Here is a 10631-nt window from a genome sequence, read left to right on the forward strand (position 1 = left end):
ATCTTTAAGATTTCCCCCTGAAGTACCTAAGATTTTTGATTCGTGGTCCCACCCGAGGATGTTGTGTACTACATGACGATGAAGCCATGTGCAAGCGCACCCATTAAAGTCACTAGGCCGACATTCCTACTTTGAGTGAAATCCCTCATTACATTCAGAACTGTGACGCCCCAAAGTCCCTAATAAATTTATTACCGGCCGCTTGCCTAACGCCACCCTCAATCCCCTTTAGGCATGCTATTGTTGCCTTTGTATGTATCCCACGGGAGGATATGGAGTGGTGCTATTCTAGGGCGGAGCCACACACTTCGCACCTAGGGCGAAACTATTGCAAATTCGCCGATATCCGGTTGACTGAACAACTATGATACGGTGGTAGCCCAGTGGTTAAGACCGTCCGCAAGTGATCGAAAGTCCCCAGGTTTAAGTCTACCCGTGCCACGTGAATTTGTGTACCGATCTGACTCATGTTTAGTTGTTTCATGGACAACCAATTGCTTGCGGTGGAAGAACACCATCGTGAGGAAATTGCACACTAGTTGACAGTTTAGCTCACTAGTGTGTACGCAACTAGTTACAGTCGTATAATAGTTATAGTCGTAAAAGTCATGTCTTTATGCGACTTGAATAAAACCCGACACCAGTATCAGCAATAACATATTCCATAAAATGCCTACTTATGATACACAGAATTATAATCGTGTCGCAGTGGATTAACAATAGTACTACTACTAGTTGACACTACAAGGAGACTGCATGGTAGGCTGTGCGAAGGTACAATAATATTGAAAAACTGTCGTGACTCGATTATAATTTACCTTATAAGGAGGTAAATTCTAATGTATTTTTTTTTACAATTTATGTGCAGCATATTCTAGACTGAATATTACAATAAATTATTTATTTCATAAACAAAAAATAATAGATATGTCACGTATGTCACTGAAGCCCTTCGAAGCAGTATCCCGCTGGATTACGTCAAACAATTTTGAACCTACAGTATTTGGAATAAAGTTCAAAAAGTAAAACATAATTTGTTTTAAGGCTTTATAAAACGTTCGTATTGTACAGTTGTCTGATCTTGGTCAACAACTTAGTTGAATTCATCAAGCCATTGTAGTTCTTATGACTTGCGAAATAAGGTTCATTGGGGAATAATATAGATAAGTTCTAAAAATGTCTTAGAACATTTAAATAACTACGCCTACTTTATTTACGTTATAAATAAATTTTATATTTTGCAACTTCTGTAAATGAATTGTTGAAAAGACGTATAAGAAGTATTTATATGTCATATGTGAAGGCAAAATATGTTGAAAAATAAAATTCTGTAGGAAAATCTAGGTACCAATAGCGACTGATATTTTTCATGCAAATGGAAAGTGGCCCAATTATAGAAATTTAAACGAATGAAATCACGTTTCATATGATGAAATGCAACGCAAAACAGGTAGTCCAGTGTAAAATCGTGAGGGAGGGTGACTCGACACGGAAATAGGAAACGATCGGGAATGGTCAGAGAAAATCGATTCCTCTCCCCTCATAGTTTGCATGGGCTATGTCCGGTTCGGGCGAACGTTCGCTGCGGGCGAACACTGGGATGTTCGACGACTTTACAGCGACGTTCGATGTGCTTAGAAAAAATTGAAGGAACGCCGGCGCCCCCCCGCACCCCTCTAGCCCAATGCAAAATTTTGAGAGCACTGCGCAGCGCTTGGCCATCATCCCGTCTATACATATAATAGCACCTGTACTTACTTGCCTAGAAGCATTTGTCTTGTAATAAACATGATTATTATATTAACCACATTATTGATATTATATGGGGAATTTTGATCTAGAGACTTGATATCGAATATAGGTATACACATGTATTTTAAATAGTGTAATATTTAAATGCAATTTTCACATACAATTGATACTATGTTATGATAAAAACAAGCATCTATTTAAATTTAAATAAAAAATGACCTACGCTGCACTTGGTTGTATATGCGTTGGCCACGAATGAGTCATTTCTCACAGATACCTATTATAGTACTTATCAAAATATAATCGATTAAATCTAATGTTTTATACATAGTTAATATATATAAGTCTGTGGTTTTACGTATCCCATCAGCATCGATCGATGTTATATCGATAAACAAGTGAATATGTAAATTATGTCCTTTTGTATTAACGCGGTTATTGACTTTAATTAATAAAACATTTGTGATTTTATTTTTACGATATTCTGTTGTTGTTCATTTTGCTACATTTCAAGTATTTTTATATGTATTTCGTATTTAAATGGATTCTTAAATAAAAAGTAATTGTAATAGAAACAACTAACTAAAAGGTATAAAATAATGGTTTAAAATTTCTAAAATGTCGTCGCAGTGCTCTGTCCGCCCGCATGGTAAGGGTGGGTGCTATCGCTGTCCTACTCGGACGCAGCATCACCGGACATTTCGACCGGGCATTTCAATTTTGAGAAAGAGTAGGACCAACCCCGTCCCGCACCCCGCGGCTTCCCCCGCAGTCTGTCCCGCTCGCACCAAGGACGCGTAAAAGGACGAAGGAGCGATAACTTCATCACCGCGTGGTGCTCTCGCTCGCACACACGCCTCGGTGGGGGACGACGTTGCGAATTGTTATTGAAGTCATGCCCCCGAAGGCGACTTCGGGAAGGCTGTCAGTTGCTTGTAAACGTTCGCAGCGTCCGCTGACCGGTGCCGCGCCGCGCATCCTCTAACTACTACACATCGCGCCACCGGCCAACACAAACTCGTGCCAACTTTTTAACACATAACCGTTTCTGTGATTTTAGTTTTTCGGACATTAATTTAGACTTTGACCGTGACAATAAGTTATCGTGAAATCGGAAGATGAAACTTTGAAAACAAGTACGAGGTGATTAGTGACGCTTTGTTGTGATCTCGTGCGGAGTGGACTACAAGCCTGCTCGAGAGGCAGGAGTCTGTCGCGAGCCAGTGTTTACAACGCGCACGTGGCGCGCCGCCCGCCCGCCCGCGGAAATGCCGCGAAAAACTTTCTTCGAAAACATCGCCGTAGTATAAGTTGATTCGCGAGGGGAGACGCGCCGCCCGCGACCATGACTGTAACCTGTAGCGCCTGATCGAGCGTGGACTACATGTTCGTCGACACGAGGAGTGCTGTTTTTTTATTATTTTTTTTTCGTTGGAGGAGACGGTGCTCTCCGTTGGATTGATGATTTAAATGGCTAACAGCAACGCCGTATCGTCGACCTTGCCGTCAAGGGATTATCATTGTAAGATTTGCGGCCTCTACTTGGACTCTGTGGACTCATTAGAGGTACATTTACAATATCATAAAGAAAATTTATACGTTAAGTGGGGCACGCAAAACTCGCAGAATGATACTGAAAATAATAACGGAACTAAAGTGAAGAACGAGACGACACTGTCGGCGCCGGCCGACTCTAGCGACAACATGATCACCAAGCCCAGTCCGGAGTTCCAGCAGCGCGCCACCCCGGAGACCTCCACGCAGTTCCAGCACCCCGCCACGCCGCAGAGCTACCACAGCGCTCCTTCGCCGTACCAGAATCCCGACCAAACTAACTTCTCGCCGGGTGCACAATTCGGTAACAATTATTCTCATTCTGGCTTTCCACAAAATCAGCACTCTGAACAAATAAACTGGGAGCAATCTCAATACAACCAAGAATATCATAAAACTGCTCGCTTCCATCCTTATAATATGCAAGAACGCGTTCCACGCGTAACTTCTTCGAGCCCTTTGTATGGCCAACCTCTAAACCAGCCGACACCGTCGCCGTCTCCCAACCAATGCGACAAGTGTGGCTTTGTGTGCGATTCCGCCGTCCAACTCAATGAGCACTGTAACTCTGCCCATGCCGGGTCTAGCACGACGCCCACTACTGGCTCCATGCCATTTCAACAATTCCCACCGAAGCAGTATAACAACTCAGGTTACCAGAATGAAAATGCCAAAATTAAAGAAGAGCATGAAGAGTCATCGGACATATTAGACCTAGATTCCCAAAAAGTAGTTTACCAAGGAAATGAAGGCGAAGGTCAAACAACGCCCTATGAAGACGCACCACCCCAAAATCGAGAAGTCAACACACGAACTGTACCCATAATGCCCTGGGAAACACAAAAGTTATATAGTAATCCTCAACTTAATGGCGATGTATCTCTTTTCAAAGATCAAAAAATGTTTACTGAACAAAAAGGGGTATATCAAACAGACACAAAGATGTTTCATCCAGATCAAAAGTTTGCTTATAGCCAAGAGAAGTTCCTGACTGGTCATCAAGACCAAAAACCATTTATGCATATTGATCAAAAAATATACCCTGGTGTACAAATGCCTCCTTTAACAGACTATTCAGGGCTAACCCCTTCGAATCCGGATATGAAACCTCCTTACCGTCCGTACGATTCTCCGTCGGCACCACAGATAACTAGCACACAACCGGCGAATCCAACATCCTCGACAATGCCCTCTATTGGCGGTAAGGGAGCAAACTGGAAGTCTAATGAAGCGCGGCGGCCAAAAACGTATAATTGCACAGCATGCAACAAATGGTTTACGAGTTCCGGGCATCTAAAGCGGCACTACAATACGACGTTGCATAAAAATGCCGTGAGGTCTTCGGGACAGCCGGACCCAGCCACCATGCCGATCTCCAGTCATCACCACCCGAGTCGAGATGCAATCCAGAATCGCGCACAACAACAAGCGGCTGACTCCAATACGCAGAGCCCCGTGCCCTCTGAGGACGGCCGCAGCGTAGACGACGTGTCTCTCCAGTCGCCCTACGTGTCGCAGAACTTCGACCGATCGCATCGTGTTGCCGCCATGCAGTCCAAGTCACCGTACACACATCTTCAACAGGGTAATTTAGATAATAATTTCAGTAATAATCCTTTAGCTAATCACCCTTTACAGCACCAAGTCGGATCGCATCCGCTCAACATAGGTAGTAGTCAGCCGCCAGGCATAGGAAATCCTAATGATAATAATCATCAAGGGTCAAAGGGCGCTGCAGTATCCTCTACTGGGAATCCCCCAAACGGGGAAGCAGGTCCCTCTGTTTCTCAAAATCACCATATGAGGGGCCTGCTATCAGTCTCAACCAGCAATATTTCAACTCCAGCTCTAACTCAGAGTACGCCGGCGCTTACGGCTCACACCCTGCCCCCGTTCAGTCATTTGGGTGTCAACCCGTACAGCCCGAGGTCTACGGATCCTTTGGGGCCTTCGGTTCCGGACCCCACGCACACCCCATTATATTTGGGTCAGAATTTTCAGCAGACTATAGCACCGAATTACCCAAACGGGATGGCCCCCCACGTTATGGATATGGCTATCAACAATCTGCCTATAGCCAGTCCGGCTACTTTTGGTGAATCCGCACCTGAAGAAGTCGAAGTTATGGAACAGGAAACGTCGAATCAACCTGCCGGCGGACGCTTGCCTAGTTTCGCGCAGCTCCAAACGCAGAGTTTCAGCGTTTATGTTTCAAACTATATAACACAGCCTAACGTGGGGGGTCAAATTGTCGGTGACGAGTCCACCGCCGGATACATTATCGTCGACCCAGTTCACTCTCCTTTACCATATAATAATCTAGAATTTGGCGGGCAATCAGTGGATTACGATTACAGCTTTTCGCCTAGACCTGTCAAACAGGAAAATGTCGTAACTTACAGCCCCGAGCACGTCAAAGTTTTCCCTTACGGTTACGCGGTCGGGGGAAAGACGATCAAACGAGAAGACGATATTTTGAGAACTGACTCTAGCCAACTTCAAATTTTGAAAATCGAGGATATAATGGATTACGCGAATAAAGAGAACTATGGTAGTCAGATGAAGTCTCCCGCTAGTCCGGAGAGCGCAAAAGCGGAGAACGAGAGCCGTGGCTCGCCGGCCGTGTCGTCCACTGTCAGCACGCCGCTGGCCGAGCGCAACCAACTCAAGAAGCCCGCACCCGTCACCGTGCACAAGTGCTACGAGTGCGACAAAATCTTCAATAAGGCTTGTTATCTCACGCAGCATAACAAGACCTTCCATTCGGGCGCTAAGCCCTTCAAATGTGACCGTTGTGGCAAGCGTTTCTCGGATGATGTCTCGTACGAAGGACATTATCTTAAACATACCGACAATAAGCCGTTCAAATGCAACGAGTGTCCCAAGTCTTTCAATCACAAGACAGATCTGCGCAGGCACATGTGTCTTCACTCGGGTTGCAAACCGTTCGCTTGTGACCACTGCGGGAAAGGGTTTATTAGAAAAGACCACATGGTCAAACATTTTGATACGCACATGAAGAAAAATATGCGTTCTTCGTCGTCGTCGATGTCGTCGGCGTCGTCCGTGACGTCGACGACATCGCCCCCCTCTTCGTTACCGTACGTTCTCAATTAAAATCACTGTAGATCGCGTTCACATATCATTTTAAATTTTACAAATATATAGATACCTAAAATTGCAATAACATTTGATTTTTACTTAGGTTGATAGTTTCTATAACGAATAAAATTTGTAATTTTGTTACATTATAATAAATTTACCTTGGTAGCAACGGTTAACGTACGTTTCGTAGACCCAGTAGTTCATAATTAACTGAGATTTCAATATAATATAAAACATCGTAACATCAATGATTAATTTCAGTAAATATATTTAGGTCAGAATTAGAAATAAGTTTAGTAGAACGTCATAAAAAAGCTGACGAAATGGAATGTTGGTTGCAGCGGTGGTGGCGAGTGTGGGGCCACGTTTTGAGCGCGCGAACCAATGGGTCTTCGGAGCGTGAGTTCCTTTTTATTGTTCATTCAACTTAACCTTGCGTCGATACAAGGTGACTTTACATGCCGGCTTGTCTGCCCGCAGACGTGTAATTACATGACGCTGCCGGCGATACTGCGATATCATAATAACATACCATATCATATCAATATCACGTATTTATCAATTGAAATTATTGTCGTGTTAAAAAATAGGTACTTAAATTTTTTCCGGTCAATAGTTTGCGACTTGATCTACATATCTTATTTTCATTGTAATCTATGGACCATAGATTTTATTTTAGTTAAATTTCTCCGTTCTGCCTATGATTGTTAATGTTAAAATTAATACGTATCTGTATTTTGGAAAATACATAAGTAGAGTAATTTTGTAAATATTTATGAAAGGGACACGATTGCCAGACATTTAGTATGTTAAGTAGGTACTGCGGAAAGATGAATTATTTGGTTAATAACATTATTTATGATGACAAATGAACATTCTATATTGATATAAAAAATAATTAGATGCCAAATTAACGATTTACAAATGAGAGAAATGCCAAAAGTACAATATATTTTAAATGATGATCAATTTACTATAATATAGTTTTGTTCGTCACAATATTTTGGTGTATAGTGAGCTGGTTTTCTCGGCCCTTAGAGTAGGTAGTCGTGTGTCGAGTGTCGCGAGAGGGCGCGCTGTTAGATAAAATGAACTCGAACTTTCGATCACTAGGGTTGTCACACCTACTGCATACACTTTCATTCGACTTTCTTGGAATATCTCCTAGACTCCGTGTGCTACAAGTATGTACACACAATATTTTGTTCTTTGTATTTTGTAACGTACTATTGATTAATTCTTGTAGATGTTTTCCCGGTGCTTCCTATTATTATTTTGTCTGTTGACATTTGTTTTAAAGTAAGCTAGTTGTGTTTGTATGAAATTCAGAATTTTCTTTTTTAAATTGAAAAAATAAAAGTAATTTATGTCCAATTTTAGTTACCAACGTGTTATTTGAGCGAATTTAGTTTATACATTCCTGTTTCGTTAGTGGTAGGAAAGTAGTCTTCCTGAACGTTGCCAAATTTATTCCGCCAACTGTCTGTTGCGAAACGATTTAAGTTTAAGGTTTTTTAGCCTAATAATAATGAAATTCTCTAGCAATAATTTATAATAATAATGTAAATGTTTTTTGTATAGTATTAAAATGGCCACAATTATTGGTTTATAAATTAAAATTATAGTGGTTGGATTATTTGTATATATTACTCGAGAGTCGAGGAATTCTCAGTTCCATTGGACATATCATGGCCACATGCGACGTTTCAAAATATTCCTCTCGATTATTATTCGCATCCGATTGCGATTGTCTGGTCGGATTGCTGTCATACGCCAGACGCGTCGGTATATTTTCCTTCATATATTTCAGTGCGTCGGCGCATACTTGCGATTATGAGCACTTACTGAAAAGTTATACTTAACAATGATAGGAAGAAAATTGCAACGCAGGGAATATTTTGAGACTCCCGCGCATCCATATCATTAGAAGACCCAGATTAGAGCCGTTTATTAAAATGTGCAATATGAACATTATATCGACTTAATTTTGATAATGTTTGTATTTGAATGTTAATTATATTGCAGAAATATTTTTATACAAATATAATGACACAATGTTGATCTACCTCATCAGCGACTATATTCTACCAACACATATGAAGTATATACATTAAATGAATGTTGTTCAAATAATTAGTGAACTAAAAGCAATATGTTGATATCTTTGTACACTGTATCGATATGGCCTACCTCCTAAAAGTGAGAGACTGATGGTCTGATATTCAAAAGTATTTGAAACAAAAACTTTTTTGGAGTCGTCTCTGTTTCGCTGACTTGCTTAGATAGTAACAGGATGGAACTTAAGTACTTACTCATATTTTTGTTTAAAATGCTTTTGAGTATTTGTCCGATATTGTCATATTTACCGGAGACGCGGGGTTCTGTCGATTTGCTCGACTTTATAATATATCGCTAATAAATATGTTTAGTCGCGATCAAGTCGCCAGTGGCCCGCGTCTCTTGGGTACTTATATAAACTGTCTTTGAAGGTGACGAGACGTGCCTCTGCTCTTTTACATATGATAAAACATACATTGTATGGTAGCATGGGCGCGCCGGCACTGCATCATACAACCGAGTTTATATACCATACACTGTTATTGTTGAGAAGATTTTTGTATGACAGAAGTGTTTCTTCATAGCAATAATGTAAGTACGATCACAATATTTGAAACTTAACTACCTCAAATAACGATTAATAGTATTTATATAGTGTTGTGAGGGTGGGCGTCGCGGGCAGTCCCGCTACCGGATTACCTCAGCTTGCCTTTTCAGAGTATATCGTATACAATAATATTTACAGATTGTATGTCACTGTGCCAGCCCGCGGAGCTCACCCAATATCTTTATATACAAACATAATATATATTAGCGGACAAACTTTGTCTCCTCATACTGTTTAAAGCATTCAGTAGTAGTATCAATTAGACATAAACTAATGTACATATAAAAGTAACAGTAAATTTGTTATTTATCATATTCTATTATCGTACTCATCGATAGACTTATTTTGAAATAAGTTTAACGTAGTGATTTCAAGTTTATAACATAGCCAGTAAGTACTTGTAAGATGTTTGTGATGACATATTTGTGTATAATGTATTAATTTAATTATATCAGTTACCAGATGATTTCTGTTACATTGAGTTGAGTAAAACTGGAAGAGTTAAATACGATAAGATGTTGTTTTTTTTTTAATTGTTCCTTCGTCCAATCGTGTTGATACTTTGATTATTATGTAGCTGAGATTGCATGCGTTATATTAATTTGTAATAAATTCCAGTTTGTTTACCATAAGGGTAGCAAAAATTACCATGAGTCGTGTGGGGTTCGGGGCGTCGCGGACGCCGCCTCGCTTCAGTGCAGGGGCGGCGGCTCCACGCCTCTAGATCCGCTGAACTCCGAACTTTGAACGATAAAATTAATTAAGTCCTTATTATAGATTATATTAGAATAAGATAGATCTGTTACACCGCTACAGCGAAAACTGGGTATATTGCTGTGCATTGTGATTTGTTCACACTTTTATTGCATTCGCAATTACCAGTGAATTAATTTACATAAATATTTCATATATTTCGTGTGTGAACAGATCGCAATTACATGCGATGCGAATTTATTTGTGTACTTGCAAAGCGATTGAAAATATGTGTATGTATCTATATGATATAACGTCAAAATTTCTCTCCCGTATCTCACGATTGACAAGGTCGGGAATTTTGAATAATTACTTTCCGAATAAACCTAAGTCTAACAGACTTAGCGTAAAATGTATTTAATTCTATCCTGACGATACAGAGATGGGTTTCCGCCCGGGCAGAAATCGGGCGTAAACATTTTTGCCCGGTGTAAACCCATTTCTGGTTTGGTTTCTTTTTTTATGCTGTCGCAGTAGTGATTGTTTCAGGTCTGTGTTAATATAAAGTTTAATGTGAATAATTGTTGTTTCATTTCCTTACCCCCTCAATGCTAATGCGAGATTTTTCATATTTTATTAATTAAAAATTTCGTTATTCTCCGATTCCTTGAGATTCTCAAGCGATCAGAGTGTCCCTTATTTATATAGTGTCAACCCAATTTGTATCAATATCATTAAATTCTGTCATGTTAGGTACCTCAATGTGTTTAAAACAAATAGTGTTTGTAATAATACATCCGAATAGGAGTTAATTCTTCTTTATTCATTAATTTTTAAAAACATTTCCAAGAATTGAAAATAA

At 40.3% G+C, this 10631-nt stretch overlaps 1 protein-coding gene across 1 annotated transcript; it reads left to right on the forward strand.

The window, feature by feature from the left end:
• The first annotated feature begins 2525 nt into the window (after positions 1–2525).
• zld (zelda) lies at positions 2526–10347 on the forward strand. The gene has a single exon (XM_053768402.2). It carries the CDS (start codon positions 3223–3225, stop codon positions 6421–6423), a length of 3201 nt encoding a protein of 1066 aa, XP_053624377.1. The 5' UTR covers positions 2526–3222; the 3' UTR covers positions 6424–10347.
• The last annotated feature ends 284 nt before the right edge of the window (positions 10348–10631 follow it).

The sequence above is a fragment of the Plodia interpunctella genome, chromosome Z (genome assembly GCF_027563975.2).
Source record: "Plodia interpunctella isolate USDA-ARS_2022_Savannah chromosome Z, ilPloInte3.2, whole genome shotgun sequence".
Taxonomy (NCBI): domain Eukaryota; kingdom Metazoa; phylum Arthropoda; class Insecta; order Lepidoptera; family Pyralidae; genus Plodia; species Plodia interpunctella.